A 26,104-nucleotide genomic window follows, 5' to 3' on the forward strand; every position below is an offset into this window, starting at 1 on the left:
AGTAGCTTTGTAGGTTTTGGTTCAGTTATATTTTAATCATGATTACTGAAGAGGAAATAAACATTTTTTCCAAACTGAAAGTGCTTTTATCTTCATGAAGAACTTGGAAATTCTCCTCCACAATCCCACAAGGCACAATTAATACCGAGTTTGCACAATTTCAACTTGCAGAAAAGCAATCGAGGTAAGAGCTGTGGGTGTGAAAGCGAGGTATTCTTGGCCATCCAACATTTCAGCCCAGTCTAAGCACCAAAAGCGCCAGAGAGCATGTCGCTGCGGCTCACTGCTGGGTCTGTGCTCCTGCTCTTCTGCTCACAAGGTACAGAAAGCACCCGGTGGTGCTCCTGGCAATTCCACCCCACTTCCTCATCTCTCCGCTCACGCAGAGCCCAATTGCAACATGTTGAAGTGACCGCAGCTGACATTATTACAATATGCAAACAGTGATTTATCAACATTGTATGCTTTATTGAAAGTTGACAAGTGCAACAGTTAAATACATTGACGTGTTACAACTGTTTAGAGAACATGCACAAAAACATATGCATACTACTATACAGATCATATGCAAAAATCCATACTGGGAAATCCTTTTTTTTTTTTTTTTTTTTTTTTTTTTAAATTCTTTGCTAGCAGGGTTTGATAATAATTTTTGGAGTGGTTTTTCCTGTCTTAAACCAAACTACAATGAACAAAGATTTACTTCAAGATAATCAGCAGCCAGGGAACTTCAGAAGTTACACAAACAGCATAAATCTGCCAAATTCTGAACAGTTGCGTAGGTGCATTCTTATTTATGTAGCATTAAAAAAAAAAAAAAAAGACTTTCCAAACTTTTTCAGATCAGCCAATGAAACAACTAAACTTCAATCTGTACAACCTAAATAGTTACAGTTTTTCTATTTTACAAAGTAATTACACTAAATACACAAATATACAAGTAGGCAAATAACCTTCATTGTAATTATCCTATGACCCAACTGTGTGTCACCTACCTGCCTTCTATATATAATACAGCTTTATGCACCTGTCCACTGCTGCAGAAAACGGTGCAAGTATTTGCACTTAAGGTTTCAGGTGACAATTAAGTGTTAAACACTGAGTTTACCTTTCTCCCTCTTCCTCTCAGATCCTATGCACCAGTCCTCACTTTGGAACCCCAGTGCTCTATTGGGATTGAGCCATCGCCTTTCTTTTTTTAAACTCCAGTCTATTTCTTCACACGTTCCAAGCTTGAAAAGCACTTGTATCGGTAGCATCACTGGATGAGTGGAAGATTTAAAAACAAACCAAAAAAAAAAAAATATTCAGGCATGCAGCTTCGTTCCTCAGCCATTTGCAGAAGCTGCTCCAGTCCCCAGTGTACTTGTGCTAATTTTCTGGAAGAAGTTTATTTTATTAAACCAACCTAAGAACAAAGACTCCTTCAAGCCAAAGGGGGAAGGGAGGGAAGAGAGGGAGAGATGGGCGCGTAACATGGTGGTGTGTGGGCGGGAAGCCTCTCGTAGTGATGCGTGCAGGGCACGGAGTCCTCAGTCCGGGCTGCGACACACGCTGAAATGGATGTCGGGCGGATTCCCGCTATAGTCCTCCTCGCTCCGGACAGTCCAGGGGCCGGCGGTCACGACGGCGACGCCAGGGGCGGCTACGCTGAAGGCCCCGATCCCTGTGACGCCGGCTGGGCGGGCTGCTGCTGCTGCGTCGTCCCTTGGGACTGCGAGGAGGACGGCGGGGACCCCGTCTGCAGCTGCGCCTGGAACTGGGCGAGCTGCTCGGGGCTGGCGAGCGTCTTCAGCAGCGTGTTCTCCTGCTCCAGCTGCGAGTTCTTCTCGATCAGCTCCTTGATCTGCTCCTTCAGCACCTCCACCTCCTCCCGCACGGCGTACATCAGGTGGCTCTTCACCAGGTCCTGCGGGGTGAGACCCAGGGGACGTCAGGGCACGGCCACACACGTGCGCCGGGTGGCGCGCCGCGGGCCACGCCCCCCTCCGTCAGGCCACGCCCCTCCTCCCTCAGGCCACGCCCCCGCCGCTCAGGCCACGCCCCCCCGCCGCGCCGGCTGCAGCCAGTTCTGGGCGCAGGTTGCCGCATTTCCCTCCCCTGCCGCCGGCCGGCCGCGGCCGCGGGTGACGTCAGGGCGCGGCGCGGCCAATGAGCGGCCGAGTTATTTATAGCCGGTTGTTAAAGGCTCGCACTTTGCCTAGCAACAGCCGGCTGGCGGAGCCCTCCCGGGAGAGCGGCGGCTCCCGGCACCGCTCCAGCAACAAAGGGAGAGGGCGGCCGGCACCGACACGGCTCGGGCCACACCGGGACGGGACGGGACCCCCCCCCCCCCCCCCGCGGGGAACCGCCGGTTCCGAGCCCCCCCCCCCCCGGATTGCCCAGGCCGGGCACGGGGGGCTGCGCCCGTTTGTACGGCGCGGGATGCCCCGGGAGAGAAAAAAAAAAAATAAGTGAAAAAGCAGCAAAAAACGAGGAAATAAGGCAAAACGCCGCGTCCTGCCCCAACCCACCGGCACGGAGCCGTCGCGCCCTGCCCGGCCGCGGTGAGAGACAGCCCCGCGGTGAGCCCCGGTGGGCAAAGCCCCCAGCCCCAGCAAACCCTGAACACGAAACCCTCAACACGAAGCCCCGCCGCCGGCCCCGCCGCCTCCCGGTGTCGTTCAGGGCTCCCGGCGCGGTACCTACCATCGCTTGCTCGATCTTGTTGTCGATCGCTACCACGCTCGCACCGGAGGAGCTGCGAGAAAAAGGAAAAAAAAAAAAAAAAAAAAAAGAAAGAGGAGAACATAAAAATCAAAATAAAGATCAGAGGGCGTCGGGGCGGCTGGATCCCTCCCGAGCCCCGGCGGGATGCTGGGGCTGCAGCGCTGCGAGCGGGGCGGCCGCCCCCGGGCTTCCCCCCCCCGGGCACGGCGGGGGGACGGCGCTGGGCTGGGGGGCGGCGGCCCCGCTCCCTGCCCCTGTCCCGGTCCTGATCCCAATCCCGGTGCCGGAGGGGGCAGGCGGGCAGCGGTGCGGCTGGGCACGGACAAAGGATGCGGCCCCGGGGGTCGTGCCGCCCCCCTACCCCCCACCCCCAGGCAGAGCCCCCCTCTCTCTCTCTCTTTACCTACTGTCGAGCCTCAGGGAGGAGCTGTCGGTGCCCAGCAGGGACGAGAGGAAGGAGATGGAGAAATGCCGCAGCTGATAGACCCCGAGATCCATCGCCACCGCTCTACAACATCGGGCGCTCATGCGAGCGCGGCCGGCAGCGCTCCCCGCGACAACGGCCACACGGGGGGACGGAGGGGGACGGGGGACACACGCGGGGACGGGGGCTACCGGGGGGGGGGTCCGGGGCTGGCCGGCGCCGGGCGAGCCGCGGGGCGAGCTGCGGGGCCGCGCCGCACAAAACCCGGCCATCCCGGCCCCCCCCAGCATTTATGCGCCGCCGCCGCCGCCCATTGGCTGCGCCGCCGGCTGGCCCCGCCCCCTTCCTGCATCTCATTAAGCCCCCCCCCTCCTCCTCCGAGCACCCCCCCCGGACCCCGCCGCCCCCCTCCGACCACCCCCCCAGAGAGGGGGGGGGGGTGGGGATGGGTGGGGGGGGGGGGTGCGCAGCCCCTGCCCCCCCCCGTCACTTTAAAATGAGACTCAGGGAGGTTGGGGGGGGGGGGGGGTTTCAAGACCCCCCCCCCCCCCCAGGCAAGGCTGACCCCCTCCCCCTCAATAAAAAAATTCGGTAGGAAATGGTGCAATTCACCAAAACCAACTTAAAAACGCGGGGAAGCGGCGGGCAGGAGCCCGGCCCCGTTGCCTCGCCGACACCGCCACCTGCCGGCCCCCATGCGGTGTGTGTGTGTGTGTGTGTGTGTGTGTGTGTACGGGGGGGGGGGGGCACCCCAAATCCACCCCAAAACGCAGCCCCAGGGAGCCAGCACCATGCCCCGCAGGGCCCTGCAGCAGGCAGCCCGGAGCACGAAGCCTGCCCAGCCCCACACGTGTCCCCGGGGGGGAGCAGGAAGGCACGGGGTAATCACCTTAGGGCTAAACATAGCGCCCGCGTCCCCGCAGCATCCTTCTTAGCCCGCTTCTCCTGTCCCCGGCCGCCAGCCCTCCATTCACACGGCCGGCGGCCTAATCCTATTCACGAGAGGTCACAGCTGACAACACCCCTGGGACGGCGCGGGGTGCTCGTCCCGAAGGGCACCGCTCTCCTCCTGCCCTTCAGGTACCCATTTCCCAAAAAAAAAAACAAAAAAAAAAACAAAACAAAAAACACCGACACAACCAAAGCAAACCACCTGCAAATTCACCAGCAGGGAAAGTGGAAGCAACGCATTACGACACGCACACCAGGCTCCAGCTTCCCACCTTGCCCCCGACACCCCGCACACCTCACAAGCGGTCCCAAGCAGCTCATCACCTGCACGGGAATCCCTACCGGCCCCTGGCCCAGGCTCGATCTAAAAATTAATGTTTTATGGAGGGCTGGGCTTGAGAATCAGGAACGCCTCAAATGGCTCCTCACCAGGGCAGCTACGCGGGGTGCCAGGATGAATAAAAGTGCAGCTGGACACCAGCTCGAGGGGCAACGGCGGTCCCCTGAGGCCCTGACTCCAAAAGATAGGTTGGGTATAAAAAGGGGAGCAGCCCCGTTCTCCTGTATTTAGATCCATACGGATCCATATAAAATAACTCACGTGAAGATGGCAAACCTGTGGGCTCGGACAGACATACCCTCGAAACGCCTGCTGTGCTGTTGCAGGACGTGCACCTGTATTTTTTACACGTGCAAATGAAAATCAAGTCATGGACGCATTCTAGGACTGCTGTTGCTGTCCTAATGACTGATAATTATGAAATCAGCAGAATGGTGACATTTAATAATAACAAAAAAAATGCTATCATCCTCTAAATCAACAAATAACACTGCCCTCTTCCAATCTATATTAATAAATGTCCATGAATAAGAGAGAGGATCCCAAGCCCAATCCCCACTGAAGTCCTTAACCATATTCCACCAACTTCAGTGTGGGCTTTCAGCAAATTCCTCCGCTTATTTTTAGCTGCCTACGAGCCCGGGTTGCGATTCAACAGAAAGCTGTCAGCTGCGTAAGCAGGACTGCGCATTAACATGCACCCTACGAAAAAAAGAAAGCTCGAAGTGTCCCTCTACGGCTGGGAGAGCGGTGAGCTCTCAGATCTGGGAAACAGAAAGCATGCCGTGCGCTACTTCCATCCCAAAATCTGGTGGAAGAGGAACGGGCCACCGCTCATCGTGGTGATTGCTGAGGTTCTTGCCTCAGCTCCCCTCCACCTGCCTGCCAAGGGCAGGCGTAATGCCATATTTAAAGGCCGTTTTTCCCCCCTATTGCTGTCGTTTACACATGAAATAAAGCAATCTGTAGAAGAGCCAAGGAGAACACTCCTCCAAACACCCCTTCTCCTCGCTTGCTCATCGATTTGTCTCCTCCGCTGCACTAGGAGGTGGCTGTTTGGGCTCGCTCAGCTCCCCTCCAGCTCTAGGAGGGGGTCAGGAGGATGACTTTGTTACTCAAAGAGGGGTTACTGAGCAGTGAGCGGGGTAATACAGGGCTAAGCAAGCAGCTCGCAAGCACTATTCAGAAATAAATCAGATGCTTACATCGAAACACATACCAGAGCCGGCAACTTTTTAGCGAGCTTTGGCTTTTGTGGTGTTTGAGATCTGAAATGCCGTTTCTCCCATTAAATAATTTCCTCTTGTCTCAATTTAATCCCGCTAAGCGCTCCTCTTTGAAGTGCTTTTCATCTTAAGCACATAATGACATAAGCTGCAGCACAGAATCGTTTTGTCTCTACGCGAGTCTGCTTCGGCACATTTCTGTGTGCTTGTTAAAAAAAAAAAATATCGCTTTATCTATTAAGTACCTCGTCAAGGTGGGCTTCCTTCAGGTGCCAGCACGGGAAGCCCTGGACAAGCATCTCCCGAAGTTGAAATGAATCTTATCTTTGGACCAGGTTGCACCAAGAGACCACACCAGAACTCATACTGGGAGACGGTGACTTCCGTCCCAGCCGCTTTCATCTCACACACTACAGACCCCGCTCCTGTGGATTACAGTTTTCAGCTGTAACAATGGCACAATTCATAAGGTTTTTTCAAAAAAAACCAACTTAATTGCTCAAGAAAAGGACTACAGAAACTGGATTCTAAGACACCCAACTCTGTGCTTCACTTGGAACATGAAAATGGTCAGTAAGTGACAAACTCTGCCTTAACAGTCAACGGCTCAAAGCTAGAGGTATCCTATAGGCATCGACAGCTATTTTCCCGGCATCAAACTTCTGTCAAACTGCTCAAACCTAACAGCCTGAAGAAACAACTCTGGCTGCACTTGAAATCAAAGGGCTGAAGGGTTACTTATTTCAATAGGCAGTGTTTTCTTTTTTTCCTCATTTCAATGAAGGCAAAAGGTAGAGAGAAACTGTATGATAATTTCTTTCCCCTCGGTAAGTCAGATTTTTCTATATACAGTAAGGACCAAGAGAAAAGCAAAAGCATAAGTTAGGAACACAGAATCTCAGCCACCTTCCTCCTCCAGCTTCAAACCTGTAGCCCTGATCTTTGTCTAAAGACCCCAAGCCAACGAGAACCCATTGCCCAGCTCCAAGGACTGACACCTTTTTTTATTTCTTGTCTGACTTCTGCGGATTTGTCTGCACGCCTCTTCTAAATCAACAGCACAATATCTATTACCAAGCCGTTTCGGGGTCTCGCCAACTGTGTCCTCCATCTCTCACAAAGCAACAAAATTATTTGCATCTATTAGTTTTGTTTGTGACGAGGAAGTCGTATTTATGCCTGTGAAAAACAATAAAGGGAAAGCCATGCAAGATGCAGTACACTAGCAGTGTTATTTTTTTTGCCGGATGTGAAAACAGAACTAAATATGCAGAGGACAGAACACAAGCACCCTACCGGGGCTCTGGCAATAGCCTGGCAGAAGCCGTAATTGCACCACACACACAGGTACCACGCTGTGCATTCGGCACGGGAAGCAGAGCGACGCGTTTAAAAGCAAGGAGATAACCGGGTAAGATCAGAAGACAGCCAAGGAGTGGTTCTCGCTGGCCCCTCTGAAGATATCCTCCCTCTTTTTTTTTTTTTTTTTACAGCGAACTAATTGTTAAGTCAACTCCAGTTGTTTTAATAAGAGAATTATAGCAAATCTACTCGTTTTAATGCTGATAAAATTAAAGATAAGGTCTGTATGGAGTACCCGGATATTAGCAAGCACAGAGAGAATCCCCTCTTACCGGTCAGAGAGCACTCCGCAAGGAAATCCGAGCCATCTTAAAGCAGTTGTGATGTTCGGGACATTTCTTTCCCTTAGCTCATCCTTAGATGACTATCTAGCGATGCGGTTGGGATGAAGGACCCTGCTCTGCGCACATCCGTCGGGTTAAGTTTCAAAGTCCCCTCTCGGAGTCGAGCAAGGTTTATCATAGCTCGAATCCTGAAATTGCATCCAGATGCTGCACCACCTAAATTTAAGGACTTGCACATTTGCAGTAACATCTAGTCGGGGAATCACAGGCTTCCCAGATTTCACAATCCAAGCTTAAAATGACAAAGTGTAAAATATTTGCCTTAATGAAAAAAATCCTCCTCGGTATCCCGTAAACTGCTTTTAACCAAAGACTGCGAGCAGGAAGAGATCCACCAAATGTGTCAGTACCCTAGAAGTTTTAAATGAGACCCAGGAATTGATTCGTATTTCTCACACGCACCAAAAAAGCTGCACACCACCTCACTCTGTGTGCTGTTGCTATCCCCTGGATGGCAGGGGAGAAAAACATTTAGTGCCATAAAACAGCGTATGTGGAAAAGCGACAAAATGTCACAACTTTAGGTCTCACTACCCACCCCAAGCATGGAGCTGAAATTCATTTTTCCTCTCTGGGAAATTGTTTAAATCATTCTAGATTTAACTCATAAAAAGAGCATTCTATTCCCTGGTCTTAAGTGCAGCTTTCATGTGCCATGCTTTTCTCAAAGCCGAGGAGAACACCTTGGAGTAAAAGCCACTTACGTTAAAATTTAATCCCACTTGTTCTCCTGACTGCGCAAGAGTGTTGTTTTTTTTTTCAACCATCTACTCCAAAATTAAATGAAGAAGGAAGGAAAGAGAGTCACCGGAGCATTTCGAGTTACACCTAACATAACAAAAGAAACACAGCGAGTATAGGAAGTGGTTTGGCACGGTGACGCAGCAAGCATTTGGGAAGCCCGAGTTCTGCACTAACCGGCATCTCTGCCCCAGAGGGCAGACGCCAGGATGGTGGCACACACACACCCCCCTCACCTTGCACAGCACGCAGCAGGATTTCATCATCAAATTAAAAAAAAAAAAGGTGATTTAACCCAGGACTGAGAGTCACCTTACTATTTTTTTCAACTCTCAATATCTTATGTGTCCCTAAGGCTGCCAAAGTCACCCAGCTACAACCAAGTCACACGAAGAGGGAGCGCTGGGTCTTACCTACTGGTGCTGAGCACGTGTGGGGCATGGTAGACCTTAAATCCTCCCCATCTGCCCTGTCCTCAGCCCCCTGTAAAGCCTGTGCCCCTCATGCATTTTTTCACTACTAATCTTTTCCTTCCCCCCCTGCCCTTTTATTTGTGCCCCCAAAACTGTACTGGGAAACTGGATGAGTTAATTTAACCACACGAGAAATTGTTCAGCACAACAGCAGGCGTATACTTCTCACCACACAGTGCTTTTCCTCTGTTTTTCCTCTTCAACTCAACGCATGAAAGCAAGCCTGTATTTCAGACAGAAGCATATCACACCAGAAGCCAGAACCAAACTGATAGGAGCAAAAAGTCCATACACTGCAATTAAAAAGCATCATCCTATGGTCTTCAGGAAGCTTCAAAAGAAGTTCTCTACTCCAGCTCCTACAGAAATGATTAAAAACAGTCAATGACGGTCAAAGGAGAAAAACGTGGGAACACAAGACCAACCTAAGATCACAGTGCCAGGGTGTAGTGCCCAGGACATGGAATCCCATCAGCCACAGACGAGGATGTAGGTAAGCCCCTACCCTACATCTGATGCAACATACCACTACCACTTTCGTGTGCAGAGCCATTTTTACGGCCATCCTGGTGAGTAATAATAAGCCCAGGACACTGCAACTTGGTTTCGTGTGTACTAGAATCCAGGAGGCCCAACCTGCAGGTGTGTATCTTCGACCTTCTTGAGGCCAGAGGTGGTTTTAGGGGCACTTACAGCTTTTCCTGCAACCTTTTTGCCGACTTTTCTGGATGCATCCCCTGGAGACAGTAAGGTGAGTTCAGTGTCACTTTCCTCCCTCAGCAGGTAACTGGATGCAAGTCTGATCAGCGTGCCTGTTCCTCACCCAGAACTTCAGTGTCTGTGCAGTCACAGCCAAAGGGCTTCAAAGGTGTCAGCAATATCCCTGGACAACTGAGGGAGTGTTTCAAATCAAGTCCCCTGTATCTCCTGGCTCTACGGCATGTACGTTAACCAAACCCCTTCATTTCTGAGCATTCAGGGCACTACTTCAGCTGTGCCTGGACTTACAGCTCATCATCTTTAGGTAACTTCCTAAAAAATTTGGAGAAAATTCAAGAGCTGCTATTCCATCCAAGCAGAAGCACAGGCTGTGTTCACTGTGGTGTATGTAAAGCTATGCTTACACCCGAGCGAAGGCTTTCATTTACAGGAACCAAAATCCACCTACCTCCAGTTATTCAGGAAGCAAGGGGGGAATTTCCAGAACCATGCAAGAACGTGACCCGATTTAGCAGGGTTATTGCACACTGCGGGGCATCCTGAAGCCTCCCTCCCTGACCAACCACCAAGTCAGGCGTTTGCTGGACGATGCCTTCATCGTGCCCAGCCTGTGCTTTTGCTTTCCCTTCCCGTGGAAAGGAGGAGGAGAGGAATCTGATCTACGCCCATGCCTCGAGCCAAGTGAGCCTGAGAAGCGGGTGGCACAGCTGAAGCCTGGAGCAGAGAAGTTCTCCTGGGCTCCTTGCTCTGGGCAGAGCTTCTGTGACTTAGAAACACACGTCCGCACAGAGCACTTCCATGTGAAATATGTTGAAATTTGCCTTGCTCAAGGAAGAAATTGTAAAGCCATACAGATGTGATGCTTGGTGTAAAGACTATGAACGGAGGTGTGCTTGAAAACTACTTAAAATTACCTAAAGATAGCTGAATAGGTATTTCAATCCGATCCAACTTCGCCTTAAGGCTCTGAAAGATGTACTACCCACTTTAACACAGCTGCTCTTTCCTGCAGCCCTGCCACACTGCAAACCAGAGAGCAGCCAGCACGCAGATGTGCAAGCTCAGCACATTTTGAACATGTCCCTGGAGCACCTTCCAGGCCAGAGACTGCAAACGGCTGGCAGAGCTCCATGTCATTTACAGGGGGGAAAAAAAAAAAGCCAAAGACCTTGTTCTCCTTTAAGCGGGGTCCAGCCTTCCCCAGCACCCTGCTACCACTCTAAAGGAGCTTTAGGGCTTTCTTTAGGGCTTTCTGTGAAGCCCTCGTTCTCCACAGGACTGCATCTCACCCTGAGACTGTTGGACCTGCGCTGGCCACGCCGAGCAGACAGCGCTGACATTTAGCCACCCTTGAGCCAGACGCTGCAAACAGCGGAAGATGTACTCTTCATCTCCTAATGCACAGCCTGCGAGGATTACAGCACGTTATTTCATAGCTGTTCAATACAAGGGTAATCATCTTTATGGGGAGCTGGCTGAGCTTATGAATGGGGCCCTGGTTATGACGCAGTCCAGTCCGTTCCCTCACACTGATGACGATTTCCTGGTGGATATCTACCTGAAATACATTTCGTAAGCTATTCCAAGAGCCTTTCGTACAAAGCAAGGTCTGAAGTCATTTACAGGCTGCACCAGGAACATAACGCTTCTTCAAAACTATTATCTAATCCTCCAGACACCACTGTCACCAAGATGACGCCTTGAGCCTTCACAGCTGAAAAAACAACCCTGGAAACAAAACAAAAACCCCACAAACCCCAACCCCGAGCAATTCCAGCAGCAGAAGCGTGAGATCAGTAACCTGTTTAGCAACGCATGGGAGTCCCAAACAGCTCCCAGGTACATTTCCTCATTCTCAGGCGAGGTGTTAGCCCAGGTGCCCAGCAGCAGTCGCACTGAGCTGCCACACCACAACCAATTTGGAAGGAGAAAGGGCCTCCGCAGCCATCCCGGGCTTAAAGTCCCTCCTCCAGGGAAGCACGGTGGCAGTGCCCCACCAAGCAAGGGACAGGCCACCTCTTCCAGAAACACCCCTGGGCAGCCTGCCACGGCGGAGGCATCGTCTGCTCTGACCCGGTACAGAGCAGGGGAATTCCTCTGACTCTTCCCGGCTGCTACCGATTACCGGAGGCCCTGGGCAGGTAAGAGGTAACATCAGTCAGCAGGTCAAGCACAAGCGATGGTGACAAGTTATAAACCAAAACATCGGTAAGTGAACGTTTGAGTCACAGGGTAGCGCTGGTGCGGCCGAGCCAGGCTCCTGCCTTCAGCCAGTTTGCCCGAACCTGTTCCTCAGCCCCGTTTCTGTAGCGCTGAGCGCTGTAAAGCAGGCCGCTGACAAACCAAAGCGGGCAGAAAACAACCACTGAATGGGTTCAGATATCGGAGGAATTTACTTGTACTGATGGACTGAGAGATGTCAGTGTACTCGAAACAGTCCGTGAAAGGACTGAGACCTGTTTAACTGGAGGAACAGTTACCTTTAAAGGAGAAAAGGCTGGGTGCTGTCAATTTTTTATTTCACTCAGAGCACATCTATTTAGTATTTTCTTAATGATGAATCAAAGCCTACCTTTTAAAAATAGTAGGAATGACTAGCCCACAAATCTAGTGGGCTTTCCATCCCTTGGTATCATCAGATAGAGCCCATCATCAGAGTGACTGGATGCCCTTCGTTAAGGTACCCTTAAACCAAGCTGAAGGTCTTCGAGTCCAGGACAGGATAACCTAAACACAAGGAAGTTTTTGTCCCTGCCTTCAGTATTGGTCACGTATTTTAAGCAACTACGACACACTTCAGCAAGCCAAGAATTTGGCACTCGCCCCCAGTACTCCTTTCTTCCAGCTGATGCCATAACCAACAGGCTGAAGCATCTTCTGGCTTTTTTTTTTTTTTATTCCTTCTCTTTTCCCAGAGCCAGGTCGTCTCCATTTCCAATCACGTCTCAGGAAGAAATACAGAGGACACCACAGCACTGTTCTTTCAGTATCAGGATGGAGAGGCATTGATATGCAACAGATCTCAAGCAGACAACTGCCTGCCTGCAGTTTGACTGCAAAGGAAGCAGGAGCTCATGCACACCCATATTGTCCCTATTTCCAGCTGCCCAGGAGCATGCAGGAATGCGGGGTCACTTTTCCAAAGCACTGTGGAAGAGCTCAAGTGCCTAGAATCCAGATCTTGGACTTCATTCATAGAATCATAGGATGGTTTGGGTTGGAAGGGACCTTAAAGACCACCCAGTTCCCACCCCCTGCCATGGGCAGGGACACCTCCTACTAGATCAGGTTGCTCAAAGTCCCACCCAGCCTTGATGGACATTCTGGCAGCTAAGCTTAAAATGAAAAAGTGTAAAACATTTAACTATTAAAAGTAAAAGCCCTTCTCAGTCCCCTGTAAACTGCCACTGACCGAGGACTGCACGTGGGGGAGTGAGAGGGGATGAACAACTGTGTGTTAGCATCCTGAAAGTCTGAAATGAGACTTCTGACCTGGGATTCGTTTTTCTTTCCTACAGAACGCTGCACACAGCTTCACTCGCCCTGCAAAGGCACCATCTCTCTAACCTGGAGAAGGCCAAATGCTTCGTTGGATTTGGCCTGTGCATTCAGTAGGGTCAGTCTGGGAAGGAAAATACAACCATGTGCAATATTAGCCAAGAACAGCTGCAAAAGCAGTTAAGGGTTTCTCCTTCACTTGTAACCCCTGGTGACGTGACAGTCATTCAATCTTAATTTAGAGAACAGCAACTAGAGCAAAACCGGCATCTCTGCAAGAGACACTGAAGGAAAAAAAAAGCAAATAAGAAGCAAACAGGAAGCAGCCTGCTGAAAACGTGCAGCAGAGAGCACCCAAACTCTCAGTATAAAGCTAACATGCAAATTGTGTTTTACGAGCAGAGGTGCTGCATCATACTGCTGCGTATCAGTAAAATTAGTTACAGCCAAACACCGTGACAACGCCAAAAGCTTAAAGAAAAAATTCACACACACCTCTACTCCATCACACGTTTTCACTACACTATGCAATACACTAATTCCTGGTAGGAAACTCTTCTCAGTATTACACTTCTTGTCCAGTAAGACATGACGACAGAGGTTATGGCTGTATACACACACTGCTCGAGTATGAAATACCTGTTGTCATCATTTTGAATCGCTATTATAGACGATTTCCATTACACTGGGTCCGCAGGTGTTAAGTTATACTGCGTCAGTTCACCTGAACACTCACGTGAAAGTTCAAGTGTATATTCAGAAACTCTCAGCCACCGAAGAGAATTTGAAAAGATTAAGTTTCTTTTAAGTTTTCAATGCATGAACTGAAAGTTTTTAAAAAGACACCATTCACAGAGGAAAGCTATTCTCCACAGGCACTAACAGACATATGACAAGGTAAAACGTACTAATAACTATTTGACAAAGAGTTATTTTAGGGCAAGATTTTTGTTTTAAGGGTGTGGTATAACAAAAGCACCAGTTCAGAGATCCGAAGCTATGAGGAACACGTCCCGTGTTTCCTGCCACTGAAGGCTATTTGTCTTTTGTGCACAGACCGATAACTAAGCAGCATCCAAAGTAGGGCATTTCCCCCCCTCTATCATGGATTTTCAATCAGCTCGGTAAAATAACTGTTCCCATTCACCAAATTACATGGTATTTCTTCTAAACACTAGGGGAAACAGATCAAAGTAAAGTGTGCATTGTGTATTTCCCTGTTTATGTGCAAAATTAGGTTAATGCATGCAGCTTGCAGAAGACCTAGTTGTATTTCATCACCTTTCCAAACGTTCAGCAAGGCTGAATAACTACACTTTGAATGCGTGTCAAGGTGGAAGATGCTATATCCTATTTCTGAAAAACATTTGAACACACAAAGTTGTTTGATAACATGATTCAAATCATGTTCAAATTCTCGTTTTTGGTTCAGCAGTACCTCACCTAAGTTTCAGAATGACTCCAGTAACACGTTTTTGAAAAGAGAAAAGAAAAAGCATGAATGGAAAACGTTTTATAATAGGGATTATTTTAAATATCGCAGTAAAGATTTTTTCAAGACACGTAGACTTTTAGTGAATGAGTAAACCACTCTGCATGACACAGTACTCTCAACCAGTATTACACTCGTAGCTTGAAATAGCCTGAAATGGTTTTAACAAGTGCCAAGTACTTGGGTTTAGGAGAAGCATTTAAGTACTTGCTCAAACAAAATAGTTTAAGAAACCCTTATAATAACAACACAGAGAGACGAGTAAACCAAGCATCGAAAAATTTAAACTTTCTAAATACCTCTTTAGGTGCTGTTCCAGTTCCAAGAATAACACTTTCATGGTTATTCCGTCAGAGCCCCGTTTCTGGAGAAATGTCACTTTCATTGATGTATCTATTTAGTACCTGCTGATTAGTTCCCCCAGACCGAGAGCCTGAAGAAATACCTTTCAATCCTTGGCAGCCGTGAGATTAGCATTAGCATTCCACTATTAACCGCGAGCCCTGAACTCCGCAGCACTTTCAAGAATCACAAAGCCTTGCCCGTTAAAGATTATCCACTTGCTCCTATTCAAAGTTTGCAGAGTTTAATAGTGGCTGGTCACGATCAACAAAAACAAGAAGGGCAAACGGTGACGACACCGAAGATCTTGGAATCACATGGTTTTCTGTTACATAAAGCATCAAGAGAGATTAAAATCTTCACGATTAGGTTTTCAAATCTCAAACAAGCGCATCTGCTTTCAGCAGCGCCTGTTTCTCTAATTCAGACTGCTCCCGCTTTTTGTGAAGCAGGGGATCATTGCTAACAGGTAGCTAATTCTGCCTAAGGCCAGCTGAGTTGTACTATTCCTCAGATCAGAGTCCCAGCACTTAGTGACAGCTGTAATTAGACACAGAACCAATGGCACTGGGTTAGCCCCCAAAAAATTTACACAGGCAAATCCTACCCCTGCCTGCTATCACCACAAGCACTGGTGACGAGTTACAGACATGATTGATTCATTTGAGCCTTCTCCTGCAGGCCAGATGAAGGTAACTCGTCTGTCCTCCTGAGCCCTGTCTCAATTCAAAGTTCACCTGAATGCCGTGTGTTCCTCCTCCCAAACACGTATCACCATAGGGAATTGTGCACTGTGGTATGCATACAACACATCTGATTAACTACAAGCCTACTCGCACAGGTCCCACCACCCAAGACCAATTCAACGTGTTCCTTACTCTATTAGGGTGAAAGCTTTCAGTGCAAACCCAAGTTTACTACCTACAGTGTGCTGTAGAGAAGCAAACAGGATTCACCTTCCTAGTCCATACGTGATCCGGACAGGCAGAGAAACCCCCTCCCCACGGCAGTGGGATATCAAAGCACCACTGCAAGAACCCCAGCCACACAGGGGGGCACGGGCATTGAGGTTACACACTCCCAACGGGCCAAGATCATAAAAATGCAGAAATAAAACCAGAAATTTAACCTAGCAAATATTCCTTGGGTGTATCTCTGACTGTTAAAGCAGTATCAGATGCATTTTCTCCGGTAGGATTCACCTTACAAGACTAAATAGGAAAGAAAAAGCAGAAGGGCCAAGCAAGGTGGCTCAGTGAACATCTATCTGTTATTCAGCTGCATTTCTGTTGCACCTTGCTATGACACTGATGTGACTGATGGCAGCAGAACCAGGTATTGCAGGATAAAAAGAAAATCTAGTCCGGCTCAGGGGAAGGAAGGCACAGGGCAGCAGAAAACCAGCCCCACCTATTTGAATCGACCAGTCAAACATCACATGAAGGGAGTATTTTGGCTAGGAGTCAGGAAGCAAACGGACAGAAATAATGCAATTTCGGGCAGAGGGGGAGTAGCTGCCCACTCCCAGAGCCAAGGGGGAGTTCAGATAATTTAGGCTGGGTATCAGAGCTGCCGTGTGAAGCACTGCATAGTGAGAGGCTTCGTACAAGAACAATTTCTAACAAATCCTACTGATAGCATCACCTTATCTATCACTTATCCTACAGCCTCCCTTGGCATCCTGTACACTCCACAGCTGACTGTAGGATTGCCATCAGTGGCAGCGAGGCTTGACTGAACCTATATCCCACAGAGCTGCACCAACACACGATGGCTTCAGATTTTAAGCTGCCCTTCCCGCAAACCTCTTTAACGTCCTTTTTGCCATCTGTGCTGCCTGTGTTCCCCTCTCTAAAGCTGCACCATTGACATCAGCGAGGAAGACAGCCTTTCTCCTTAGCTACTGTGCATACAGTGGTCACAGATGTCCTGCAGGGTGCTTGAGCCAACGAACACACGAGTATGTTGGCATGGGAAAGGACAAAAGCAGCGATGTTAACCTTTTACTTGGACAGTCTCTGCTTCCTCCTTTCCTATTCCAAGATGAGCCCCGTACAGGAGCTCCATCAGCTAGGGGCTGCGCCGAGGCAGTTAAGAACGAGGCCCAGTAAGTATGCACATCTCACCTACAGCATCACTCAGCTCCAGCGCTGCTCTGACTCAAATCTGGGATTCCTTTATAGTCAGAAGGATGATTAAATGTTAGATTACACAGGGAAAAAAAATTTCAGAGACCAATCTTTAAGCACTAAATATAATTTATGAAAGATAAATAACCATATGTACTATCAACTCATGCCCACACACAAATTAAAAGATACTGTAAAAAAAAGTTATCTTTCCATCCTCCTCCTCACAAGCTTATGCCAAAATCCTTGTAATTTGCTCTGATTATTAAAAGAAGTCATGACAGAGCCAGTCTGAAAAAGAAAGGTATGTGTATATATATATATATATATGCACATATGATGCAGCACTACTGAATACATTCAGCTGCTCTGTCTGGCAGAGAAGCAAGTATGCTGCTGGACTCACAAAGAGAAGCTCCCATCTCTGATAACACTGCGCCTTTCCTCATGCCTCAGCCCCAGTTCTGGCAACAACTTTGCAGTAAAAGCAGGCTTTAACACTCACAAGCTTTATTTAATGCTAATTCTCCAGTTATTATAAGTAAAGCTGTTTCCATACCACCGATCCAAAAGCGCATATTCATAACTCCAATGCATCCCCTTTTTATTTGGGGTGTTTGTGCCCCAGAGGAGTTCTATCAGTTTAATTTGTCACCTTCAAGAAAAACAGCCAAGGATTTGCTTTGTCAGTTACTAGGCTGAGACCAAATTAATTTTTAAAACACAACCACTTCAGAGGCAGGTATTCCGATAACTGCGTGATTTTGCTTGCAACCATGCCCATAAATGTGCCGGTTCTGGTTACAAAGCGTTCAAGTAATTAAAAATATTGCTCAGTTATGTGTAGGTCAACAACTTAGAGGTAATAGAAACCACAACTAAATTGTAAGTCAACTGGATGAACTAAGTGATGGAACATTTTTATTGCTTTGAAAAATAGCCTCTAGCTGCAACTGAAAAAAAGCCTGAAGTACAAGGATCTTCTTTCTTCTGCTGTCACATTCAAGAACTCAGCACCGAGCTATGCTTTCCTTCCTTTGTCCTGAACCATTCTGGCTGTTATATAAAGTGACAGATTGCGCACAGATGAATTATCACCGTGGGTACACTAGGATGTCAGATATGGATAAGTTTTAACATTTAATGAAACAAAAAAAAAAAACAAGATTTCATGCATCATCGCATCAGGGTACCTAGCTTAACCCCACCTCAAAAGCTGGGATGCCCAACGGGGGAGGGGGAGACCACTGCGAGACATTTAACTTGCTGTACCCCCCAACAGCTTTGTTTTTAAAAATAATAAAAAAAAACAACACAGAAATACACCAGCTTAGATTCAATCTAAGTGAATTAACCTGGTACCCAGCCAACAACATTTACTGCTCGTGTCAGTCTGAATGAAGTTCAGCACTCGAGCACCAGCTCCTGAGCACGTCACGCACCACCGAGGGAGCTGCCGCACCTCCGCGGAGTAAACACTTGGCAGGTTCATTTTCCGTGTACTAGAGGACTTCAGAGACAGCTTGAATAATCTCAACTTTTAACACAGGAAAAAGGCAAAAAATGAAAGGCAAGCCAATCTTTAGACTACAGACATAATAAGCCCTTCGGTAAAAATGCCTATTTTGCTATGAAGCAGCAACCTAAGTTAAAATTCTGGTGTGAATACCGGTGCTTGATGGAGCAGAACGTACACCAAAGCACTCAAGCCCTTTGCGAAGTTTCAAATTCCCAAGTTTGCAATCCTTCATATATTTCAGAGTTAAAAAAAATTACTAGAACAGAGATTTAAGACACTGGTACAATAACAGTCTCCAAAGACTACTACTTCAGAAGTTAAAAAACCACCCAATTTATATGCATTCACAGTGCTTACTGTTAGGGGAGACGCTCCAGACACCCTCTGCATTGTAACTTATGTATTTTTTATGCTTTGTTCCCACCCCCACCAACACACACACACACACACCTTGATCAATCTTTACGGTGCACTTGGCAAGGAGTGTTTCGCAAGGCTGCTCAGCAGAGACAGCAGCACGCGAAAACAAACCTGATCTCAGAAAATATTCATTAGAACTCAGCAGTGAAGCAATGCGTGCTGAAATATCAAAGGAAGTGAAACCGACAAGAAGGGGTGAAAAGAACTACAAGAAGCCGTACACAGACATTTGCACCATAAGGAAAACCGAAGCACCGAAGTGAAAGACAAGTATGTAGATGCCAAGCCTGGGAGGTGCCTCATCCCAAACGCTATAGCAGCAGAAGACACAGCTGGACATTTGCAGGACCTTTGCGATCTTTGTATTTTGGGCTGATGTTATAAATCTATCTTCTCTAGCTGCAATTTCTTTCAGCTCACCATTAAGCAACTCAAAAAAAAGACCATGTCTTTAGCTATGAACATCCCAGTTGTGCATCTTTGGAATATTGTTTGAAATCCCTCCCAATCATCACCAAGCAATACAGAAGGTAAGCTTTTCAGTGACAAATGAGCGTTACAATTGCACATCATTAACCTGCTGTTCTACATTTGCTTTATATTTTCATCAGAAATACCCATCTAGCCCAGGAAGTGGGCTCCAGGACAACCTAAAAAAGGCAGGCAGGCAAGTTTAACTTGCCTGCAGCATCCTCCTACCTGCCAATCTGCAGCTCCTGCACAAGAAGAGATACCTTAATGCTTAACTCGAGAGAATTTTCTTCTAAGAACTGGTTTAGTTGGTTTCTTTTAAAGAAATTACTCAGGTCACATAGCTGAGACTTTGTAAAACTCTGGCTAGTTAATTCTGATGAGGCAGTTTTGAAGCATCAACCACCCTGGCTGCTAAAGAGAGATGAATTCGAATCTCTGGAGCAGATCCAGGAGTGATTTCTTATTTAGAGATTTGGAAGACACCACAAGCATGACAGGGCAGCTGCAGGGAACCAGTCTCCTCCAAGAACCACAGTGTGCAACGTGAGTGAACGTTTTACCTGCCGCTAAAGGGAAATCACTGAGCTTCTAGCATTTCATCACAGACAAGAACAAAAGGCCTCCAAGCGTGTTCAGAGTGGAACTGTGTCAGTATGACCGATTTATGGCTTTTTACACTGTGGAGATGAGTAAAACCAGAGGCGTTCAGGAAGAAGAGCCTCATCTCTCTTCAGCTTCTCCAGGTAAGACACCTTTCCCCTGGCCACGCTACGCTGTCTTCTTCTAAAAAGCACCATTCCCTTTCTTTGCTATAGCACCTGTGAAATCCAAACGAGGAGAATGTGATTAACAAGGAACCTGATTAACGTGGACTCACACAGCACACTAACAGCGGCTCAGCACTTTTTGCTGCAAGGGGTTGTCAGTTTATTTCGTGTGTTACATCAGCTGAATACAAAACAAGTAACTAAGGATTCCTGGATACCAGCTGGACTGCAGGGGAAGGCATCCTCCCCCAGCACTCACGTACATTTGGTTCTTAAGAAAACTTCAGAGCGTGATGAAATTGCCAGTCATACAACCCATGAAATAGAGCCTCAAGGTCAACGGTAGATTAATTTCAACAAATACGGCACTAAGCAGGACACAAACCTTTCTATTCAGAAGGGCAGCTCCCTGAGGGAGCAGTGGTTGTACCCTCCATACCCAAAACCTTCACAGAACTACTAAACAAATCGGCATCCTGCCCAAACTGAGGTGCATCACTAGGCGGACTAGCAGTAACCGGTAACAAGTATTCCTGAACACCAAAAGCTCCTCATTAATACAGGAACTTTATGAGACTAAATCATATCTGATATTGCTTGGGCATTCAGTGATACCCACAAAAGCTTACAACACCGTAGTCCTAACTGAAGTTGGAGAAATAAGAGACAGTAAGAGCTTTTAAACTTTTCAAGAAAAAGGATTGACAATTAAAAGCTTTTTTTTGCTCAACATTTTCACAGGGCGGGAACCATCAGCAGCCTCCCCACAGCACTTTGCCATCCCGACCCCCTTCTTCATTTAGGGCAGAGGCTCTGCAAGGTGAGATGCAGCTGAAACGACTCCCTGAGGTCTAAACCAGAGTCAGTCTGGCTTCTCACCGGTGCCTCCAGGAACTGAAGGCTGCTGGTGCTGAGGCTGCTCAGCTCCTGGATGACAGGACGAGGGGGAATGGGCGAAAGTTGCGACAGGGGAGGTTTAGGTTGGATGTTAGGAAGTACTTCTTTACCGAAAGGGTTATTAAGCATTGGAACGGGCTGCCCAGGGAGGTGGTGGAGTCGCCATCCCTGGAGGTCTTTAAAAGACGTTTAGATGTAGAGCTTAGCGATATGGTTTAGTGGAGTACTTAGTGTTAGGTCGGAGGTTGGACTCGATGATCTTGAGGTCTCTTCCAACCTAGAAATCTGTGTCTGTGTCTGGCAGGGACCGCAGCAGGGACTTGCCCCACGCACGCAGAAGGAAGAAGGGCGTAACTCGCTGCTGAAACGGGAACTGCAGCATCTGACACGTGTTTTGCACAGAAACCCTTCTCACATAAATAACTTCCATGGTGGCTATGAAACTCACTAAAACATGCTGATTTCCACAAAGGTACAGACAAGTTCCTAGATAAAGGGATTTCACAGGACAACAGCAGCAACAAAACACCCCAGGCAGCAAAGTCAACACCTTGCCATTTGGAGCCACTGACATACAGCAAGTTTTTTCCCCCCCCATGATGAATGATTAAGCCCCAGTAGTTCATGTGTCACCAATACCCTACCCCTAACCAATACCCTACCCCTAAGCGTTTGTTACTTCAGCAGGCATCAGGAGACAGCACTAATCCCGTACCTTCTTATTTTTACCGTGAACATTTAATTCTTATGCAGTTCTTACCCTGTATTTATTTCGGTATTTTTGGAAATTGAATGCATTCAGCACTGTTTATTTCACAAGGACTAAAAGTCACAACCTTCAATTTTCTGATCTGGCTACGTAACAAAAGCAAGCCGTTCTGAAATTAGCTTCTTCTGACAAACCATTTTCTTCAAACACCTTCTGACTGTATATGTATTTCTTCCCCTATCAGTAAGGAGCACAGAACTGAAGAAAGTCCAGATGTACCAAAATGGCCCGCTTTTAAACCTGAAATTGTGACTTTGGCTCCACAGCCAGCAATTATCAACCCTTTTTCTTGAAAAGAATTGCTCAAATCGGGTAAATAAGAGCTACGGAGGTTATTCTGGGAAGCTAAACACGTAAAGGTTTGAAAGGGTATTACTGTATCTCAGAGGATGAGAGATTATTTTTATATACACTTATTAATGAGACTGAGAAATAAAAGGATGTATTTATAATGAAATCAAGTATTAAGTAACAGAATCATAAGAAAACCACCTAACTACAGACCTGGAGACTAGAAAAAACGTGTCAGTGAACTAAAGACAGACATAACAATGGAATAGAAAGAAGAAGAAAACAGAAATGAAACGGCAAGTGGATGCGGGGAAAGAACAGGGAGAAAAAGTAGCCAGAGAAAATAGCAAGGAGAACAAGGCATTAAAGACAGAAGGGTCAGGAACTGCATGTGGGAGTGAAGAGGATAAAGGAATTATGAGCTAAAAATATCCAAAAGAAAGGTAATAGCAGATTTTTTTTTGGTACCTTTAATACAACATCTGAAAAATAGAAAGAACATTTCTGGAAACTCCGGATTTTTCGGGGAAAGGCAAAACATAGGAAGGGAAGGATTAAGAAACCAAATCTATGGTAAGTGGTTGCTAAAGCCCTGCAATTTCCCTTGGCAGACCGGCACTTCCGATTCATTACCCAGTGCCATGACACCGCTGTCTTAGGATGACAGCTTTTGGAAAAGGTGAAAATAATGAAAACAGAAGTGTCCAACTCTTTTCTCTATATAAGTATGCAGAAATATCCAGCCTATTATGACTCTTCCCTTAGTTCATGCTCTAAACGCAGTAGATTAGAGAAACGCTTAAGGTACCCGCAGTATAACAGCTGTGTTAGCCAGGATCTTTGAATTGCTCGGCCTACCCCACTGGAACAGGTGAATGTGGCAGTGCTAGGGTAGCTCATCCCAAAACAGCTCACACAGCTCTGACCACGCTGCCCGCATTTCATCACCATGCACAAAACCCTCTCTCCCCACGCTATTCCTGCTGCCAGGAGCACTGCAGTAGCAGCCCTGGGTTCCACTGCTACAGCTGCTGTCCTTCGGTGGAGGTGAGTTAAACAGCGTGGCAATTAGAAGTAAAAAGCCTGCCTACACCTGCCCTTCCATGATCACAACTGAGTCAGTCACAGCAAGCACGGGGATTTTCAAGAGAACGGCTCTGCGTGAGCTCCAAATAATACAGCATCATTTTCGTTCCACAGGGAGGGAGGGAGCGAGCAGGCGTTAGAGTGGGGAGGACAGGCGGGCAGGCAAAGCTCGCTTACTGACACATTCACATTTCATTCTTAGTTAATGATAGCCAACGCTTGATAATGCTCAACAAAAAGAACACCAGAAGAGGTAAGGATTATAGGTTCCAAATGCGCTCCAGAAGTCTGTACTTTTGGCTTCTGAATATCAATTTATCAAGTTACAAGAACCAAGAGTTCTTGTTTCCAAGATGCCTGAAAAAAATCGAAGTTTATTACTTTCTCCTTCAGTGAGCAGTTCAATATCCCATTAAACATTTGTGGTGAGCCCTGTTGGTACATACGTACAGACCTAAGTCCAAGGATGTAATCTGCTCAGGCATTCATGTCAACAGGCTTTCCACTGACAGAAGCTGAACTCCATGTTTTAATAAGAGCCACGAACACAGCTAACAAGACAAGTTAAATTACATTCTTTTCCTCTCACCCCGTTAATGTATTCCACTATTGTATTTCACAACGGGCTCCAATTAATTGCTGCGAAAAGTTCTCCTACTTCATCCTGCCCACATGTTCCTGCCTTCCCCTTCGCATCGGATCTGACGGAAGAACTAATCTACCGAAGATTACCTGCTATATACCATGCGGACAATACAAAAGTGAAGGCAGAAATGAGGGGCTGACAGAGGGGAAAGAGGGAATATATTATTAACATTATTAATTCTAGGCTAATTTCCCCTTCCTCACACGTACGCACACCAACCACGCTATCAGGGTAAAGTCCTCCAGAACACACTAGACATGAAGCACTAGCACCAGAAAGCAAGCATGGATGATTTTTTGTCTATTTATGTGTAAGGAGGATTCGGGGGTGGGTCAGGAAGAATAAGAAAAGCAGATAAGGAAGGAAATATTTAGGACATTCTCCCGGCTAATCCTCTCTTCTAACGATACCCGCCATTGCAGGGGGATTGCCCTGTCCCAGTCTGCAGCTGAGTGTGTGCAACATCTGATTAAAGATTCATTGCGTGCTGCCAAGCAAAGGGTATGCTCAGTAAATATTGATATAAACAGACTGATATTTACCTGTGTCAGAAGATTATCAGAACAGTTGAAGAACCACATTCCAAAGAAGATAAGCAGGCAAACAGGCAGAAAAAAACAGCAGAAAAGAGAAAAAAACAAAAGTTATAGTCAAAGCTATAATATTGAAGAGAAACATAACAGCAAGCACAATTAACATGAAGCCTGTTGAATACTTCAGGGTTATTTGACAAGTGACTGAATCATCTGCACCTAGGAACAAAGAGGTATTGGCACTGACATTATCCAATTTTTACTCAAAAAATATAGTTAAGTCAGATTTGTCAGCTATGATACTGTTCAGTCCATTCAAAGGAACCCTTCAAGATAAGCCCATTGTTAAAAGGGAACAAAAAAGTCTGCTTGCAATATTACTGAAATAAGTCTGTGTACCGTGTGTCAAGGTGTTTCCTCGAGGTGTTTCCCAAAGCTTCCTTTAGCATAGGCAAGGTTCGGTGTCTAGAGGGCAGAACCCAGCCTAAGGCACTTTGTCCCTACCTCTCTCCCCACTAGAGAGAGAAGCAGCCCAACAAAATTAATCTCCCTGCACCAAAGCTGGCTTTTAGGAATATCTTCCCCTCCAATAAAGCAGTTTTTTCAGTGTCCAGCATAATCTAAACTCTGAAAGGGAAGACCTTAACAGACAAAAAAAACACCAAAAAATCAGTTCAATGGACTGAGTGAAAACTTTGGAAGGCAAAAGCCATTAGGCACAGCACCTAATGGCACTCCAGCAGGTAGCTACAGATTGTGCCACAGAAGTCACAGGTTTTCTCCTCCTATGCTTTGTTCTCCTCATTTCTAGTCCATCCACTTCTTCCCCACAGCATTTCTGTCCTTTCCCCCTTGATTTAGTAGACTGTGGCATACTAAATTTTCTAGGTCTTCTTCACATCCCAGAAGACACATTTGGTAACCACCTTACAAGCTTAAAGGAAACAAAAGACAAAGAGCTGAGGGTGAGGGCAATGGATACCAAGTGTACATAGTTCATCTGAGCTACTGATGTCACTAAAGAATGGAGAAAGTGTTTTTTTTTTTTTTTTTTTTTTTTAAACTAGCACACTGTATGAAAAGTTGGGACAGCCCACAAGAACAGATCTATCTGGTACCTTTAACAAAAGCCACAGGTAACAGGTAAAAAGAAATATCACTACTTGTTATCCTACACTGCAGACTAACCCTAAAACCATTTTAGGTTCAGATCTTTTACACTCAGCTCAGCAGCTCAGCAGTTCCAAAAAGCGCTCACAATTTTTTTTTTTTTATTTTTTTAAGGGCAACAGGAATTAGTGGAATAGAAGGATTCTGATTTTTAAATATCTGGACCTTTGTTACATTGCAGAACAAAAGCTATTTGAAGAATCTGGAACCTTACAGTCTTCATTCTGTTTCATCACTTGTCTCAACTATTTCCCTGACAACCTGAATTAAGAGGAAATTAGAGAGCTTTCAGTCTCAAATTGCTGCTCATGTGGTAAAGAAAGCTTTTACTAGAATTAAATGCTATTCCACAAAACACATCCTCACTTTTTTTTTTTTTTTAAGTGAGGCTGCTCATGCTGACTTGAGCCTCCCTGCATTCACCGGTCAGGTTGCTGCTTTTCTCCTTCAAGGCCCATATTATGTAATAGCTCAGCTGCCTACAAAATTATATACCGCCATACAAAAAGCATGAAAAAAAGTCTTTTTTTGCTACGCGCTCCTCTAAGTGTATAAAAACCAACTTTATTTTTATTCTTTACTTCTGCATCAGCTTGATCGCGTAGCAAGACGAAATTGTCACTGATACCAGCGGACAGAAAATAACTCAGCTTTTAAAATAAACTACCCTTTTACCACATGCACAACGTTTGAGGCAAACCGAGGAGGTAACACGCATATTTTTATGCTTCCTCACAGCACACTGCGCACAAAAATGGGAATCAGCAGTGCACAAGGCTTA

The 26,104-nt window shown here is 46.8% G+C and overlaps 1 protein-coding gene across 7 annotated transcripts in view; it reads right to left on the reverse strand.

Moving 5' to 3' along the window:
* Window positions 1-447: 447 nt before the first annotated feature.
* TSC22D1 (TSC22 domain family member 1) overlaps window positions 448-26,104 on the reverse strand; it is an 87,689-nt gene continuing 62,032 nt past the window's right edge. For 4 of the 7 annotated variants that reach the window (XM_035553287.1, XM_050714367.1, XM_035553290.2 and 1 more), the window contains 2 exons: window positions 2,689-2,740; window positions 448-1,909 (listed from right to left, as the gene is read on the reverse strand). In XM_035553287.1, coding sequence (XP_035409180.1) covers window positions 1,646-1,909; window positions 2,689-2,740 — 316 coding nt within the window. In that variant the 3' untranslated portion in view covers window positions 448-1,645. Of the gene's footprint in view, window positions 1,910-2,688; window positions 2,741-3,112; window positions 3,406-4,685; window positions 4,760-5,895; window positions 5,935-26,104 lie in introns of those variants that run through there. The other 3 variants (XM_035553289.1, XM_035553288.1, XM_035553291.2) reach the window with 3 other exon arrangements.

This window comes from Cygnus atratus, chromosome 1, assembly GCF_013377495.2.
Source record: "Cygnus atratus isolate AKBS03 ecotype Queensland, Australia chromosome 1, CAtr_DNAZoo_HiC_assembly, whole genome shotgun sequence".
Classification (NCBI taxonomy): Eukaryota; Metazoa; Chordata; class Aves; order Anseriformes; family Anatidae; genus Cygnus; species Cygnus atratus.